At 35.1% G+C, this 19,234-nt stretch overlaps 1 protein-coding gene across 1 annotated transcript; it reads right to left on the bottom strand.

Moving 5' to 3' along the window:
* Positions 1 to 1,822: 1,822 nt before the first annotated feature.
* LOC18604774 (uncharacterized) lies at positions 1,823 to 6,120 on the bottom strand. The gene is made up of 2 exons (XM_007037407.3): positions 5,744 to 6,120; positions 1,823 to 4,465 (listed from the first exon to the last, which is right to left on the bottom strand). Exon 2 carries the CDS (start codon positions 4,449 to 4,451, stop codon positions 2,097 to 2,099), a length of 2,355 nt encoding a protein of 784 aa, XP_007037469.3. The 5' UTR covers positions 4,452 to 4,465; positions 5,744 to 6,120; the 3' UTR covers positions 1,823 to 2,096.
* Positions 6,121 to 19,234: the final 13,114 nt, after the last annotated feature.

Genomic DNA, 19,234 nt, shown 5'->3' with positions numbered 1-19,234 from the left:
TGGGTTCATTCTACTGCTTGTCCATGAGAACTGAGGGCTATTCAGGAGCGAACTCTTAGCTTACAAGTTAGCCCAACGGGCTGCTGCTTGTGAGTTGTAGATCCACTTCTTTCGTAGTTTAGAAAGAAAATATATTTATTTTATCAAATATCATTGGCTATGGCATGTCTATGTTTTATCAGATTTTGATAAAATTTCAACAACCGATTCTCTAGCATAAACCAAACGTAATTCTCTGACCCCATCATCCAAAGTTTCTCTAACCAGAAAAGAAAAAGGAAAAAGTAATAGAATTCCATTGCTAAGTACTTTTGGGGTTTGCAATGTACATAAAGCTCAAATATATGCACATTTAACAAGGAAAAATATACAATAAGTTTAAACTGAATGTCCATCCGTATAACTTAAAAATTAAGGAAACTTTGAAAATCTAAATGCTTGTTAGAAATATATAATCCTTTGTTTAAACTCTTATCAAAAAGAGATTGTAGAGTTAAATAGTGAATCTTGTTAAGATATTTTAGGCATTGGCTTATCTCCAAAGTGTAGTTCTGATTGCTCTCATTACTCTATGTGTGGTATTATATTTACTGTAAAATAATTTTTGGAGGAAAAATAAGTTAATAGCTAAAATCAAATATCTACACTAATAAATATTTTTAAATTTGGGTTCTTCACGTACATAAGACTCCAAATATATGTACATTTTGTTAAATTATATATACACGTTTAAAATATATTAAAAAAAATTGCTCTAAACCCTGAGTCATAGTATCATTATGAGATTATAATATAAGTTTTTGAGCTAGCAAAAGGAATTGACTTTGTTTTTGTATATATGAGAAGATTTCTCTCATAAAAATAAAACAAAAAGGCTCAGCACAAAGTGACAGAACCAAATGTACATTCTTCTTCTATTATATGTACAGAACCATATGCAAAGTCTATAATTTCTCTCAACATGGTCAAAAGAGTAAAAGAAATTTCCTCTTAACCAATTCTGCAGCTTGGCCTTGGCATTTCCTTCCTAATAAAAATTTTTGGGCTTGGTAGCAATCAACCATTATTTTAATTCCACCGCCCCAATTTGTAATTCCCCCGAACTTCATACAAACTAATATTAACTTCAAGGTTGCCATTCTTGACAGAGTGTACCTTGAATCTGTTACTGGCTTACTGTTAACCCTTAGCATTGATAGTGGAACTTCTTTTTATGCTTATCGGAGATGAAGCTAGGAAGCAAAATTCTCGGATAAATTGGGAGCCACCTCTTGCGTGGATGGTGGAACTTGTTTACCGGGCAGTAATGGAAAAATACAGTACTACCATCACAAGGATTTCTAGAACAATTTGAGAAATGGTAAAACTTCCTATCCTCTATGACATTAACTTGCTCATATATTAAAGGATTTGTAGAACAATGAATCGATTTCTTACATAATTTTAACAATTCTATATAGTAGAACAAGGAGAAAAGAACAGCAGCTAGCTTGTCTTCAAATGCATGATGCACAATACCATACATTTATCGGCCGTCATTGGAAATATGTTCTTGAATTCTTGCATATATCTAGTTTAGAAAAATTGATTGTAGTGATCCATAAATCACCTTGTCTAGTCAAGAGAACACAGGACAGATTGTTTATGTACAATCTCCATTAGATCTTTGGTACCAATAAATCCGTCATCCCTATATATGCTTCCTCATTGCAACTAAAGGATCAATGTATGCTGCATAATTTTTGGAGAGTACTTATCAAATACTATAATCTGACCTTATAAATTCACAATGCAAACTTTCATCTACTCTAAGTAATTCAAATAAGAGAGGGCAAAGAAGGTAAAGTTTATTCGCTATCCCATAGTTAAATACCATCCGATGCAAGTTTTCATTCTCTATAGCAGATGTACAGGAAAAAAAAGCAATACAAAGCAAAACTGCTTTAAGGCCTAATATACAGGGCAAAAACACAAGGATAACTCTTAATTACTCAAAACTTTCCTCACATTATAATACTGCATTTTCCTCAGAAGTTAGTTATTTCGTATCACCTTTAAATTTTAGTTTACCCTTTTTTTTCAGTATGTACAGTAAATCAAAGACCTTCAGTAACTCCGCATATGTTATTAGTTTCTGAGAAACTAGTATCCAGAAGAGAGATGACAGATTCAAAAGCACTAACCAAAGCCTTCACCTTGCTCGACTTGGTCCTCACAAGCCTACTTGCAGTCTCTTCAATCATATTGTTGTACAAAATCCCTGAATTTTTCTTCTCTTTAACATCATTGTGTCTCAAAGAAATTTTGTCAGATTGGACTTCCTGGCCAATATCAGCTTCTTTTCCTACAGATTTGTTCTTGCTTGTGTAACATTCACTATTTAGGATATTACCATTTTTGTTGTCACCAAGCACTCTTGGCCTGAACTTAAGTTTCCTTGGGGTATAGTCCTCACCTCTACCATTTTGGTTATCAGAATTTCCATTGTCAACAAGAGCTCTCCTCCTGAACTTGAGTCTTCTTGGAGTAAACTCCTCACATCTACCATTTTGGTTATCACCATTTCTGTTGTCAATGAGCACTCTTTGCCTGAACTTGAGTCTCCTTGGAGTACAGTCCTCAACTTCGCCTATTTGGTTATCATCATTTCTGTTGTCAGCGAGCATTCTTCGCTTAAATGCAAGTCTCCTTGAAGTGCAATCCTCAAGCGGAACTTCAATCACCTTTCCTCTCTGAAAATTCAGCTTTTCACCTTGCAAATGTCTATTATTTAAAGTGGTTACCAAAGCCCTTTTAGGTCTACCCTTGCACATCATTTTTGAGCTGCTTTTTTGCTTTTTTGCAGCCACTTCATCATGTTCAGATGAGTCATCACTATGGATAGACTTGGATGATGCCAATGACAACGAAGAAGTTAAAGATGGTTGAGTGACATTCAATCCATATGGAATGGATGTCAAGCCTTTCTTACCAGGAAGTAAGGACAAGGATGGAGGCAATCCACAGGCATGAATTCCTTTTGGCCTGTATATCATGTTCTTCTTCTCATATGATTGGGGAGATTGGCCTGTAGGAATTCCGTTTCGAGTGTGTTTCACGCTCTTGTCCTTAGAAAATGAAGATGGCATTGTGGACAAATCACTGACATGAAAACTACTTTGAAGGGATTTTGCAGGCTTGTTCTCAGGATTTGACTCAATTATGTACAAAGTCTTCTCAGGAATATCTGAAATGCTCGTTTGCTTAGAATAAGATTTCTGAACATTCTCTTGATCTGTCAAATGAGAAACTCCTGTTAGGTTCTTGGACCCTATTCCATCCTTACCGCAGGACTTCTCAGGCTTAATTTTCTTTGAATTCTCCTGCTTCTTTGAACGACAAACTCCTCTTGACTTCTTTTTTCTGGCATTCATGCTTGAAACACTGGTACTGGATTTTTTGGGAGACAAGGAAACAGATGATGGCACTACATTTTTCTTCTCACCAATCATAAAGTTTCTCATTCCTTCACTTATTGTCATTTCACCTTTATTTCTGCCACCTGAAACTCCTAATGAAGTCATGGACATAACATTTGTTTCCTTGCTTTTGCTGCCTTCAAGGTTCTGTTTGCCACTCGAACATGCCTGTTTTAGAGGAGAATATGGCTTTGATTGGGGCTTCAGCTTTGAGTCTCTTGCATGTGCAACTGCAAAATCAGTTTCCCTGAGAAGTAATGGCACTTGCTTTTGTGAGACAATTTCTTTATTGCTCCATGATGATACTTCCCTTTCAATGCAATCAGGATCAACAGGTTTCTGGCTTTTGGAATCAGGAGAAGGCTTCTGACTAACATCTGGTTTCTTATCCCCTTTTGATAATTTAGTTTCTGCATTTTCTTCATCTGGGACTTCACCTTCTTCTGCTATAGTTTTGATGTCAACCAGATCATCAGGAGAGGGCTTAAGACTGACAACAGAATAGCCTGGTTTCTGGTTGGTATCATCAGAAGGCTTGAGATTAATTTCTGATTTCTTTCTATCTGTTAAATTTGTTTCAGTGTTTTCCACATGGCGTCCTCCTTGTCTTTGTGCACTCTTAATGACAACAGGATATTCAGGTTCCTCGATATTGAAATCAGGAGAGAGCTTAAGACTAACTTCTGATTTCTTCCTTCTCTCCCCCAATTTACTTTCAGTTCTTTCCATAGTTTGGCCTGCACCTCGCTTTGCTGTAATAATTTTAGGCATAGAACTCCTTCGACTCTTTGACTCTGTTTCAAGATCACACCTTGTTCCATATTTGCAAATGTCATGGCAAGAACCCTGTGAAGTTCTGAGATAACGTGAAATAGCTGTTACTCCACCACTTGGCATGATAACCTTCCCAGTAGAGTGCCTCCTTGTGGAAACACTTTCAATCTCATTTATCTTTGGGGTAGCTGGGATATCAATTATAGCTTCTACCTTCATTATGACTTACAAGCCTGCAGTAGATCAAAAGGATTTTGTTAGAAGCACTTACACAGTCCTATACACAGACACAGACAGCCTTGAAGCAAGGTGTTAAACAATTGTCTGACAAAAGTAGAAAGAAATATTATCTCGTCCTGCTAAAATTAGAAAAATGTATTCAGCCTGGAAAAAGGAATAGAGTTAAGAATGTCTTCAGGGATCTTATGATACTCACAATTTCTAAATAAGTTATGCAAAGTTGGAGCCACTACTACAACAACCTCGCAAAGGAATGTATGAAACAAATTAATCCATTCTCCTCTACCTCATATGAGTTCATTCAGATTTTCAAAGTGCTTAGTTAAATAATTTGTTTCCTCAAACACCTGCTGAATTCAAGGCATTTTAACAACAATTAGGCCAATTTTTGTTTCTATTGTTCTTGATGCAGCCAAGAGCCAGATATCACAGTAGATTGAAAACAAGACTACAACCCATAAAATCGTTGGTCCTTCATGCCACAGTAAAGCAATGATTATTAGAGGATAATTCATGGTGAGGAAAGCCTATTCAACCAGATTATTGTTGCAATACCAATTTCAAGGATAAAAAGTTTTTTTCTTTTGCCAACATTAAGCATGGTACAACCACATAGCAGCCGAGAAGAAAATTCATGAAATCCTAAAAAGCCTTTGCTCTCAATTTTGGTGATGGCTACAAATTTCCACAACAGCTACTACATTTTATGTTGCACTTCAATTGCTCCACAATATACACCAGGTAATTCCATGTCCTATGGTGGCAATGACTAATAATCTACGGAAAAGCAATGTCTCCAATCATTTTTGTCATAAACTTATCAAAGGATTGACAGACAAATTAAAAATGGAGGTTTCAGAGTAATTATATCATCTCAATGCAATTTTTTGAAACAATGCAAATAACCTATAAGAATAAAAAACAATTTTGCAATTCCCTGCACCAATATATTGATCAAAACTATATATTTGACTACAATGAAAAAGAAAAAAGAAGAGAAAACAATACACGACCATTTGAAGAAAAAAAAAAAAAAAACTTTCTCATCAACCAAACACATTCATGACCAAACAAAGAGAAACCCATATGTAATTGACATGCCAAAAGCTCAAATTCATATTCAGAACAGAGACGAACTATTTGCAACCCCCACATATTCAGAAGCCAAAAAATTTAAAAAAAAAAAGAAACCAACCCAAAGCCACAAGTATGAGAAACATTGCAAATAAACAACTGAGAAAAGGTTAATGTGCAAAAGCAAAAGGCCAAACCTTTGTGTTTTTGCAAGTTTGAAATGATAGAAGAAAGGGTTTGTCAATGCAAACATTCTTTAGGCAACAGGAAAAGAAGGAAGAAATTAGCGGCTGCTGCCGTTTCGTTTCGTTTCTTTTCTATTTTTGACAAACGGAAACGCGTTTGTTGAAAACAAATCTCGTTCCTTCAAAATGAAGCCTTAATCTTGACTAAGCTAACATTAGTGTTTCTTTTGGATATGGAGTTTGCATGGTCCTTTTCCCTTTTGTGTTCTTTTTTTTTTTTTTTTTTTGCGGGAAAAATATATACAACGTTGGCAGAAACAATGTTTCATAGAGAAAAAGCAGGGGATCTCACCATGAAAAAATGATCTTTGATAACGATGAATCCTTTTGTTGCATAAAAAGATATATATTTTATCTATAATTCTTTAAAAGGCACATAGCAAATACAGACAAAGCCTTCATTATAATTAAAATAACATACAAATTGATGTACTTGTCAACCATGAGGATTATTTGAAATTGATCTTAAGATAGCAGAAGAATAAGGGTAGCAGAATGACTAGCCATCAGAGGTCTGCTGCTGTGCATAGCCAAGCAGTAAAAAAATAATATGCAAAACGCACCGGATCAATAAAAGACTGAGGAAGAAAGAACAAGCTTCAAGGTGCACCGTTTTATTAAAGATGTAATTAATTAGGATTCTTTAAATTTTTGTTAAGTTAGTTAACAGAGGATTAGTTATACTATTTTGTCTTTTTCTCCTCTATACTGTAAATATACAGACCTTTTGTAACTTTTCTCTGCAAGGAATGAATCTGAAAATTCCTCAACATTCCCATGCCGTCATACAATGTCTGACATGGTATCAAAGCCGATGGTTGCTGGAAAATGAATTTCTTCATTCCTTGAAACGGTAGCTCTTTATCACTGGTAAGGTAATCTCTCATCAGATCATTTGCCATTTCTCAACTTGGTTTACTCGATCCATTGTGAGTTGATATCTGTTTTCATTTTAAAAAAAAAAAATTATGTCTGAATCAACTGAGTCAAGTTTTCAAGGGTCACAGACCATGTCTCAAACTTCACCCATTGGAGATCCCCAATTTCCTTACTTCCTTCATCATACTGACCATCCTAGGTCAGTCATCATCAACCCCAAACTCACCACTACTAATTATGTAACCTGGAGTAGATCCTTCCTTCTAGCTCTCTCAATCAGAAACAAAATGGGTTTCATAAATGGAACTATCTCTAAACCTCAACCAACTGATCCTTTGTATCCTTCTTAGATACGTTGCAACAATCTCATAGTGGCCGGTTGCTTGACTCTATCACACCTCCAATAGCATCAACCATTTTTTACATGGATTCTACTGTGGACATCTGAAATACTTTGAAGCAGAGCTTTACACAGCTTGATGACAGCAGAGTGTGCAATCTGCAATATACCTTAGGCAATGTGACCCAAGGAACACGATCTGTTGATTCTTATTTCATTGAACTTAAGGGTATCTGGGAAGAGTTGAGAAATTACAGGCCTTTGCCTCATTGTGTGTGTGGGAAATGCAGTCCTGAATGTTTCAGAAGGTACTCTGATCAATATCAAAAGGACATGTTTTCAGATTTCTTGATGGCTTGAATGACTTTTTGTCAGCTGTTAGGTCTCAAATTATACTCATGGATCCTATATCGTCCCTTGACAAGGTGTACAATCTTGTACTGAGAGAAGAAGCTCAAAGGAACCTGCTATTTTAGACCCAACCTGCCTTAGAATCTTCAGCAATGTTGACTGCTAGTGATGGAAAGAAAAGACTTAAGAAAGACTTGACTTGCTCACATTGTGGGAAGAAATGACACCTCAAAGAGAAATGCTACAGATTGGTGGGCTTCCCTAAAGATTTTAAGTTTACCAAGTCCAAGACAAACTCCAAGAAAGGGAAGTTTGTAGCAAACAATGTTACCAGTATGTATGAAGATGAATCTGCAGTGGTACAACCAGAACAGGAAGAAAATTCAACTGGAAATGGAACTATGTCCCAAATATCAGTCATCAAACAGCAAGTTAGCAAGCTAATTGAACTCTTAAATGAGAATGGCATCACATGTTCTGATGGTAAGGCTTCTTCACAAAACAGTCACCAAAACAAACCATCCTTGGTCAACTCAATCTTTACAAGCACTATCTTAAATCATCACTGTTTCAATTCTCAAAATAACATGCCATATGATTTTAGACACATTAATAATCTCATACTTAAACAAAATACCTAGATCGTGGACTCTGGTGCTACTGACCATATCTGTCATTCTTTAAACAAATTTGTCTCAGCTGAACTAGTTATTGATTGCTTTGTTCGATTACCAAATAATGAGAAGGCACCTGTTTCTCACATAGGAACTGTTAGAGTAACCCCTCTGTTAGTGCTTAAAAATGTATTATGTGTTCTTAGTTTCAGCTTCAATTTGATATCAGTAGGAGAATTAACCAAGTCAAGAAAAACATATCTCCTTTTCACTGATGCATATTGTATTATCCAGGACCTTCAATCATGGACAGTGACTGGGGTAGCTAGAGCATCTTCAGGGCTGTACTTGATGCAGGATAGTCAAGTTGAACAGGATTTGTCCCAATTCTCTTTCAAAAATCTTGTTAAGAATTCATTTGTTTCTTTTGTTGATTCCTTCAAGTCAAAATACAAGGACTTTGATTTATGGCATTTCAGGTTGGGACATGCCCCAATAGAAAGGATTAATGTATTGCACAAAAATTTTCCAGAGATTAATTGTTCAAATGATTTGTTGTGTGAAATCTATCCTTCAGCAAAGCAGAAGAAGCTGTTATTTCCAATTCACACTCAAAGCACAAAAACAGCTTTTGAGTTGGTACATATGGACATATGGGGTCCATATGAAGTTTCAACTCTTAATGGTCACAAGTATTTTTTGACTATTGTGGATGATTTCACACGTTTTACATGGGTGTATCTAATGAAAAACAAATCTGATGTTGGAATCATCATACTTGCTTTCAATAACTTGGTTGAAAAACAGTTTAACAGTTTTATAAAATGTCTAAAAACAGAAAATGGTTAAGAGTTTAAACTCATTCATTTTTACAATGAAACCGGTATTGTACATCAGCTATCCTGCACTGGTACACCACAGCCAAATGGTGTTGTGGAGAAAAAACATCAACACATTCCAATTATAGCTAGAGCTTTAGTGCATCAGTCTAGTGTTCCATTAAATTTTTGGGGTGAGGTAGTCTTAACAGCTACTCACATTATAAATAGGGTACCAACTAGAGTCCTTTCAAATAAGTCACCGTATGAGATGTTATTCAACAAACTTCCTTCATTTGATCACTTCAAGGTATTTGGTTGTTTGTATTTTGTATCCACACAAACACAGCATAGAAAGAAATTTGACAGCAGGGCTAGTAGATGTATCTTTATAGGATATCCTAATCATGTTAAAGGGTACAAGGTATATGATCTTGAAGCACAAAGGGTCCTGGTATCCAGGGATATTGTTTTCCATGAAGATGTCTTTCCATTTAAATGTTCAAAACATACCAGACAAGAATTTACATTTAATCAAACAGCTAGTATGCATGCCACTCCTTTTAATATTACTGATCCTGATTGCACAAATTTCCAATCCCATGACCAACATCAAGCTGAACCACATCCTGATATATCCTCACCATCATTTAAACAGCCTACCACATTACAATTCAATAAGATATCATGTAATTCACCTTCTATTGATAGTCTGCCTACTGCAGACAGTACTAGTCCAACAGAAGCAAATTATGACATTGATCCAAATCAACCAATCAGGAAAAGTACAAGAACTAGAAACCTACCAAAGTACCTGGAAGCATACCAAGTTGATCTACCATCACATGCAAGTGCTGTTACTTCACATCCCATAGCCAAATTTGTTTCTCATCACAATTTATCACCTACTCACAAGGCCTTTACCATTTCATTGACAAGTATTCAAGAGCACAAAACTTACCATCAAGCTGTGACACATTCACATTGGAGACATGCAATGGCAGCTGAATTGCGAGCTCTAGAAGACAATGATACTTGGAGCATGTATCGTTACCAGTTAATTACCATTCTGTTGGTTGCAAGTGGGTATACAAAACTAAGCTAAATGCTAAGGGAGAAGTGGAAAGATTCAAAGCAAGACTTGTTGCCAAAGGCTACAGTCAGGTAACTGGTTTTGATTACCAAGAAACCTTCAGTCTAGTGGCCAAACAGTCAACAGTTAGAATTTTTCTTGCTTTGGCAGCAACAAACAACTGGTTATTGTCACAGTTGGATGTAAACAATACTTTTCTACATGGAGACTTAGATGAAGAAGTGTATATGGATCTTCTTGAGGGTTATGTAGTTCAAGGGGAGTATCTTGAAGGTTCAAAGTTAGTGTGCAGACTGCACAAATCCTTATATGGGTTGAAGCAAGCATCTAGACAATGGAACACTAAGCTTACATCTTCTATCATCCGGTATGGTATCAAGCAATCAATTTCAGATTATTCACTTTTCACCATGAACACAAATGATGGTGAGTTCATAGCATTGTTGACTTATGTTGATAACATATTAATTGAAAGCACTTCTGCTCAAACTGCTGCAGCTGTAAGGAATTATCTAAGTTCATAATTCAAGCTCAAGGACTTGGGAACTGTGAAATACTTCCTAGGACTTGAAGTGGCCCGATCACCACAGGGTATTTCAGTTTACCAGAGAAAATATACTCTTGACCTGTTAGAAGAGTATGGTCTGCTTGGGGCTAAGCCTGCATCAACTCCTATTGATTACAATACCAAGTTGACTAAAGCAAGCCAAGAAGAAGAGATAATAGACCCCACAAGGTACAGACAGCTCGTTGGAAAGCTTCTCTATTTAACATTCACAAGACCTAACATTTCATTTGCAACGCAAACTTTAGCTCAATTCATGGATAAACCAGCACATGATCATTACATGGCAGCATACAAAGTATTGAAGTACTTGAAAGGAGCACTTGGTCAAGGAATTCTAATGGGAGCAGACTCAACCTTGAAGATTTCAGCATACTGTGATAGTGACTAGGCAGGTTGTCCTAACACCGAAAAATCCATCACAGGCTACTGCATATTCATTAGAGAGTCTTTAGTGAGCTGGAAGTCCAAGAAACAGCAAGTGGTAGCTCAAAGTTCCACCGAGGCAGAGTATAGAGTTATGGCATCCACATGCTGTGAAATCATTTGGATAAAAGGCTTATTAGAAGACTTTGGAATTGATCACAGCAAAGTAGTGAGACTTCATTGTGATAATCAATCCTCAATCTACATCAGCAAGAATCTAGTTTTCCATGAAAGGACAAAACACATAGAAATTGACTGTCATTTTTGTAGACACTAAAAAAAATTTATAATAAAATTTTATAAACGAAAATAAATAACAAATAAAGAAAATGAAAATGAAAATGAAATAAATGAAATAAAAAAATAGAAGAGAGATAAGGGTACGATTGGCAGGGTGCAGACACACCCTGCCAAGCACCATCTTCTCTCTGTCAAACGCGAAAACTCGCATCTGGCAAAGTAGTGGGAAGACACCCCTACAGGAGCCAAAAATCGAGTATAAAGGAGCGGCAATCGGTAACCTTAAAGAACCCTAGTAACCTGCAAAAATCCTAGTTCTTTAGCAGCCAGAAACAATCCACAAAAAAATAAAAAAATACCAAACAATACCCAAAAATACAAAAACAAAATGTGTGCAGTGAGAATGGGTTGCGCCGCCGGTTGGGGAGTAAACTAGAGAGAGAGATTTGGGTCTTTGGGTTGGCCTGATCGGTGTCGAAGAGAGAGAAAGGGTCAAAGACCGATCGACACCCAAAAGGGAAGCCGAAGGGTAGTCGGTTGGGGTGTCGCCAACTGTAGAAGTCAGATCCGGCATTGGGGAAGCCAGATTCGGCTTTTGGGAAACCTGAATCGGAGGTGAATCGTCGGTATCGAGGAAAAGAAAATTTAGAGAGGGAGAAGAGAGAAATTGGAACGATAGTGAGAGAGAAAGAAAAGATTCGACCGACGGAGGGAGGTCCGACGCAGGGTAGCAACCGACGGTAGGAAGAGAGCGGCAAAGAGAGTCCCATTGTGGGGTGGCCGACTGTTTGGTAGAGAAAAGGGAGAGAGTTTGGGTTTTAGAGAGAGAAATAAGAGGGAAAAAATGAAGAAAGAAGGGAGGGAAAAGAGTTTAAATACTTAGGGTTAGAAGCATTAAACGACGTCGTTTTGGGCAACAGGTGGACAGTAGGCCTTGGAGCAGATCCACGGGCTTCCAGTGACGGGTTGGCTGAAGTGGTTTGGTCATTTGGGCCAGTTTAGCCCAATCAGGTAAAAATTTTAACCTTTTTATGGATATGTTTGTGTTTTAGGTAGGCCCATTTTATATGTTTTTAGGAATATTAGGCAGAATTAATTAATTATTATAGTGTAATGTTATGAATTTTTAGATGATATTTTAAACTAGAAAATTTATACAGATATGAGAATATGGAAATAATAAAGCGTAAAAAAATAAAAAAATAAATAAGAAAAGAATAAAAAATAATATATATATATATATAATATTTTAGTAAATGTTTAGTTTTACAAAGAACTTATGTTTAGGAAAATATTTATTACAAATGTATATTAAAAATATAAAAAAATAATGATAAAAAAGGGGAAAATGATAATAATATTCCATGACATTAACTATAAGTACTATGAACCGATGATGGGATAATCGTTCGGGACGCGAGAAGTTGCAATCCCGGACCCATATTCCCTAGGTTTGGAATCCGAATCAAGGCTCCACCACTATGATGGGAGGGCCTCGATTTCAAGATCCCGAAATTTTTAATAAATAAAGAATTTGACTATACAAAAAATTACTCAATAAAAATAATAAATAAATAACAATAGATAAAAAAATGATAAAAATAATAATAATAATCCAAATATATAGTAAATAATTAATTTGTGAAAATGCAATATGCATGACATTAAATAAATAGAAAAAATAAATAAAAAAATAAGGAAAAAATCCAAAACAATAGCTAATTTAAAATTAATCATTAAGTATCTAATGGTATAAACTATAGATTAATAAAATGTTATGTAAAAGAAAAATAAAATTTTGTTCACTAAAATAACATGGAATTATAAACAATTTATCTAATTATAAAAGGAAAATATAATAACTTAGAATAAAAAATGTAAAGTACGAAAAAATAATAATAAGAAATAAAATAGAAAATATGATAATAAAAAAATAAAATGAAAATAATAATTAAATAATAATAAATGACAAAAAAATAGATAATTGCATTAGCATAGCATATATATATATTGCATCATGCATATCATTGCATATAAATATTTTTGTTTCCGAGTTTAAGGCCCGATAATGGGATCTTCCCGAGATCTTGCAAAGGCGGGTATTCCTCGAAAAGTTTTCTAGATGAAAAGGTATCCCCGGGTCCCACCAATATGATGGGAGGGCTCGAGAAACATCTTTAATAATAGGCTTTTGCTCGTATTAGGTTCATTATTCACGAAAATATTATTTTTTAAAGAAAAATATACGATAACCCCGATGATGGGAATTATTCGTTGAATTTGCGAATGCGAGTTTCTCGGATAATTCCCTAGGTGAGAGAACACCCAAAATCCCACTAGTATGATCGGCGGATTCGGGAGAACGTCCTTAATAAAAGGTTATTCATCCGAGATTTTTATCTCACGCCATGCATCTCATCTTTCCTCACATTTGCATTCCATTTTAGGTTAAATATGAGATAAAATTGGAGATATAATAAGCAAGTTATAGCTAAGGAAATAAAATGAACTTAAAAAAATAAAGCTTAATAGGATGATCTAAAAATGGTACCGTTCATGGAACGGGTATTCCGAGGGTGCTAATCCTTCCCCGGACGTAACCGTACTCCCGAACCTAGGTCTCGAAAAAATGTAGACCAGTTTAAGGTTCTTTTCGGTGGGCTTAAAATTAATTTAAGGCTTCATCGATTAGAATTGAGTCATTAGATGGCCAATCGCACCTAGTAAAAAAGATTGGTGGCGACTCCTAATTTTTTAAAGTTTTTGTCACGACCCGGAACTCCCATCGAGCCCGTGACAATCGCCGCGACATCTCAATCGACATTCATTACCCGGAATGTCAACCGGAACCCCGCAAGGCTTTAATATCAGCTTCTCATTTCCCCTGTGGGTAACTGTTGTCAAATACCACATTCTAAAAGATTTTAAACTGTTTCCAACTTAAACAAATAAAATAATAATTTTCGTCTCACAAGGGTATTTTGGTCATTTATTCCAAAAATCTCCAAATCAGTTAAAAATATAGTATGTAAGTGGAAAACACATATTTCATAATCAAAAATAATTTTGGATGTCTAAAACATTCGTTTAAAATGGAATTATGATTGATAGAATAAAATAAAAATATTAAATAAAATATTTAATTTTCACATAAAACAATAATTTAAGAACACTGCATAAATAATTTTTACAGCGTAAAACCAAAATAAATTCCTACATACCGTAATGCAGATAACCAAAGTATAGAATTTAATTTACAGTGACACGTGGGCCCACGAATGACCAAAAATATCAAAAGAAATGAACCTACAGTTTTTGGATGTGGCAAGTTCAATTGTAATCCTCGCCGATATCAGTTATCTACAATCTATTGTGAACTTGAAATGGGTGGAAAGGAGAGTGGTAAGATTATAAAATCCCAGTGAATAAACAAACATCACTCAAAATATCTAAAGTCGAGTAAAAGGAGACTATTAAAACATTTCATCAAACTGTAATTTATCATCTTTCAACTTATTTCAATCAAATGAAATCAATTTATTTAAAGCAAGTAATCAGTATGACTTATGAATTTCTTAAAAAGTTTGGCTCATGCCAAAAATTTTTATCATACTCAGTTATCTGGGATACCTTGGCCGAGGGCTATCCCAACTGAGTCTGCCAAGGCTATTAGAAAGTCATGTTTTTATTTTGAAAATATAGTCGTTCATTGGCGTTGGCCGAGTTCCCCTTCACGTGGTGGTTTTGCGTGAAGTGAACTCTAAAAGTTATACCTCGGGAGTTACCTTACTCGCCTTTCCAATCGAGGTAAAAATATAACAGGATTTCGTGCCCCTCTAATAGGCTAGTCCACAGAACCCAGCCCACTGCAGTAGGTCAAACCCACCATACAATAAATTTGACAGCATGACAGGGCTAATATATTACTACCCAGCCTGCAAGGGTAAAATAAAGCAATTCATACAATTCATAAAAAACACAGCCCAGCCAGTCATGCCAATACAATAACATAAGCCATTAATTCAATTTTAAATTTACAACATATCAGTGGTCTCCAATTACTCTATTTTCAAAATTGTTATTTCGTTTCAAGACAATTTATATAATATTTTCATTTAAACTCATTTTGTTTACAAAATATAAAAATTTACCATTTGAACTCATTTTCATAAAATTCATCAAAATCGAATAAAAATATACTTTAGATAATTAAAATGATGGTAAGGTTACTCACCGTGTCTAGAGTTGGGATTTTCGAAATACTCAGACTACTGGTCCTCGGGTGCAATTCCCTTGCCTTTATCGAAGGACTCACCACCTTGACATAGTACAAAATCGAGAAATTCACCACATTGGTACTAAATTGAAATTAAATTAATTTAGACTATTAATGCTTGATATGGAATGCAAAAATGTCTAAATTTTTACCTAAACGCGGTGTTAGTCTATTTCGGTCTTTTACCCGATAAATCGATATACGCATCCGTTTAAACTCCAAATTAATTTTTTCAGTTTCTATACCTCAATTGCACCCAAATTGACTTAATGTCCCTCAGTGTGGTGCAAATTATCAGTCTCGACAGCAAATTACAAAAATACCCCTAGTGGGTAAAAATTCGTATTTTTGCTTCGAAAATTCTCATTATTTTTCTAGGCTCATAATTCATCATTATTCATCATAATTCCTCAAATAAATATCAAGATCAGCAGCCAATATTCCCCTAGAAAATTTGGCATAATGGGTTTCAATGGGAGAAAATTATATCTCTAACTTATTTTTGCTATATTTCAATATAACCTAACTAAAATCACTTAATTCAATTAAAATAAACCAAAACTCAAGCTCAAAACTCATCCATGGAGGTTTGGCCAGCATGGGTGTCCATACCCACTTTCTAATTTTGCATGGAAATGAGAAAAAATGCATGGGTAGTGAAAATCACAAGAAAAATCAATGAAATTTACCTTTTTAATGCTTGATTTCTTGATTTCTCTTGATTTTCTCCAAATTTTTTCAAGTAGGGTTCTTATTTCTTTTCCCTCTTTTCTCTCCTGGTTTGGACGGCTGAAGAAGATGAGAATTCTGAAATTTTTACCTTTTTAAAGGCTAAAATAATATAATATTATTTTATTTTATTTTTTAATGTTTTATTAATTCCTTAAATTCTAGCCATCCATTTGTTTCCAAATTTTCACCATACTCTTGTCCCATATATCCATAGCTTAGATAAAATTCTCAGACTTATCCAGAGTCTTCGTGGAGTAATTTTTTGAAATTTACACTTTTGCCCCTGTAAAAGTCAAAAATTACATTTTTGCCCCAAAAATTGAAAATTTGCCCATAGACATATTTTTCATCCCTTATAGTCATAACATTCTCCAATTTATCAAATTTGATCTAAATTCTCTCAAAATCTTAAATTTTATCTGTAAGTGGTAAAATTACGATTTTGCCCCTACACTCTAGAAATCACCGAAATTAAACTTTTTCACTGCCAAACCCTCAAATTATACTCCAATAAGTCAAATGGGGCCAAAAAAATCTTTTCTAAAAATTCCCATTGTGTCCCTAGGTGGCAAATGACCATTTTGCCCCTAGACAGTGAAAATTTCGATTTGACTCCAAATTGATTCTCAAACTCAAAATCACCATATTAAACCATTCTGGAACTTTAATATTCTTAATCTCATTTTAAATTCTCTATTTGATCTAGTTCGAGGCTTAAATTAACTTAATTGTACCATTTGGTACATTATCGTCTTTTAACGATTTTTCTTTCGAGGCTTTCCAAGTATGCAAGCATATTGTCAATCATATGAATGACATGGCAAGTATTTTATAAGGTCGGACTTGACAGTTTTCACTCACGTCTGGTGGTCAGGTTCCCGGACCCGCACGTTACGATAGTTGACGACTCCACTGGAGACTGCCGAGAGTCGAACCATTAAATAATAATAGGCTATCCAAGGCTTTAAATAATTCAATGTTTCCTTAGTATTAATGAGTTGCTCTGCATATTTTGTTCAATGTATTTATTTATTTCGTTATTATTACTTTATTGCTTTTAATAATTACAGGGATTTAGGACAGAGGGACATGAGATTATTGGTCCAAAATTGATATGTTCCTTCACGCACACAACACGATTTGCATTCATGCATGAGCTCTCTACCCGGGCTATGTCCATATTTAGGAGGGAGTTTAGTAGCTACGCTCTCGTGAGGTGATAACCTCCGCACGGGCTAGTGAAGACTCCCACTCAGATCGAACCTAGTCTGTTCGAAGCCTGTAATGGGTGAGGACTATGGTGCCTTACTAGTTCGCATTGACGACAGTGAGGAACGATTTGGGAACCTTTAGCTTCGTTTGTAACCCAAACTCAGCATATAGAAAATTGTAAGTAGCCTTCCTTTTGGTAGAGTCATTCCAACATACTGTGAAGAAGGTACCCTTAAATAGGAACACATGAAGGATTACTTCTCAGTCTCTCTATTTTGATTTCTTGCATAACATTATGAAAATAAAAAAGAAAGAGAAAAATAGTAAGGAAAATAAAACAAACAAAGTCTTTTTTTTTTAATTTCTTTTGTTCTTTAAAAATTATGAAAATAAAAAAAAGAATAAAGAATTAAGACCAATATTTCTGTCAAAAAGAGGAAAAAGAAAATAAAAAAAAAAGAAAAGGAAAAACAAAGATCTTCCATTTAAATAGGAATGAAAAAAGAAATAAAAAGGGTTTTTCATTTCTTTCATTATGTTCAAAAAAGAGAAAAAGAAAAAAGGGATTTTAATTTTGAATAAATCTTCCATTTTTCATTTTTACATGATTTTTAAATGGTTTTTGTTGTGCTCACATTACATGTACAGTGTTTAAATTTTCTTACATTTTGAGGGTATTTCATTGCATATCATTTCATCCATTCATCAAAACATCATTGCATTTCATGCATTCATACACAGACATATTTGCATCAATATCCATACATTTATCTTTCTAGAACCACATAGTTTTATTAGGTTTGAAGGAAATAGAATAAATTCACATTTATGGAAAACATCTAGAAAGGTTTAGTCAAATTTCAAAATTCATTTTCTAATTTATTTGAGTTAAAGGGGTTGAAGGATATGGAACATCAATTGGAAGCAAGGATAAGTGCATTAGAGCGCAATCAAGAAGAGTTCGGACATGATCTTCAAGAGATGAAAGGACAGATTGCCAAATTGATGGAAATAGTTGAATGTCTCAACAGAACCAATGGGATTCACCCTCAAGAATTCCAATCGCTTCAAACCGAACCACGCCTCAAGCAGCCATTGAAGGAAGGCCAATTTGTCCTTGATAGGACCGATATTTCACTTAGTGACCCAAGTAAAGATCAAGGTTTGGAAAAATTTATGAAAGGGATGGACGAGTTGAATATGCAGATGGTTGAATTGATGACCTCAATATACAAGATGGGACCTCTAGGCCCTACACCACCTCCAAACAGTGGTTTTCCACCAAGCACATACTTCCAACCTACCACTTTTCGACCAACTTTTCAACCCATGAACATCGGTTTGCGTCCAAGTTTTCACCCTTGCCCAAACACCTTTCAACCACCTTTTCAACAAGCTCCTCGAGCCCAATTGTTCACACTATCACCTACCACCCCTGCTCCTAACCTAGGTGTCATCAAAAAACAATACAAAAAGAAACTACATAAACAATTGGATCCCATTCCCATTTCTTATGGAGAACTTTTCCACCAATTGGTTCAGGATCACCTTGTTGCTACTATGCCTATAGAACCTTTGAAACCTCCATATCCAAAGTGTTACAATCCAAATGCAAGATGCGATTATCATGGTGGAGTCATGGGACATTCCATTGAAGATTGTACTGCATTCAAACATAAGGTACAAGCATTGATAGATGTAAAGTGGTTTGATCCAGCAAAGATGGTCGGACAGGGTGATAAGGTATCCAAATAGGCATCTAGGTGGCAAAAGTGGACTTTGTTAGGACTTTTTCTTCTTGGGTAAAAGTTTTTAAGGTGTTAGGATATTTAATGTTTAGACATAGTTGTGCTTAATTTCTTTTGAAGTTTGGATTTATGTTAGTGAACAATTATTA

The sequence above is a fragment of the Theobroma cacao genome, chromosome 3 (genome assembly GCF_053813885.1).
Source record: "Theobroma cacao isolate CCN51 chromosome 3, ASM5381388v1, whole genome shotgun sequence".
In the NCBI taxonomy this organism is placed as follows: Eukaryota; Viridiplantae; Streptophyta; class Magnoliopsida; order Malvales; family Malvaceae; genus Theobroma; species Theobroma cacao.
Note: the sequence above shows the minus strand (reverse complement) of the source record. Positions and strands in the feature narration are given on the sequence as shown.

What these genes read in the sequence shown, in the direction of transcription:
- LOC18604774 (XM_007037407.3), bottom strand. Translation starts at nt 4,451, where the DNA reads ATGAAGGTAGAAGCTATAATTGATATCCCAGCTACCCCAAAGATAAAT.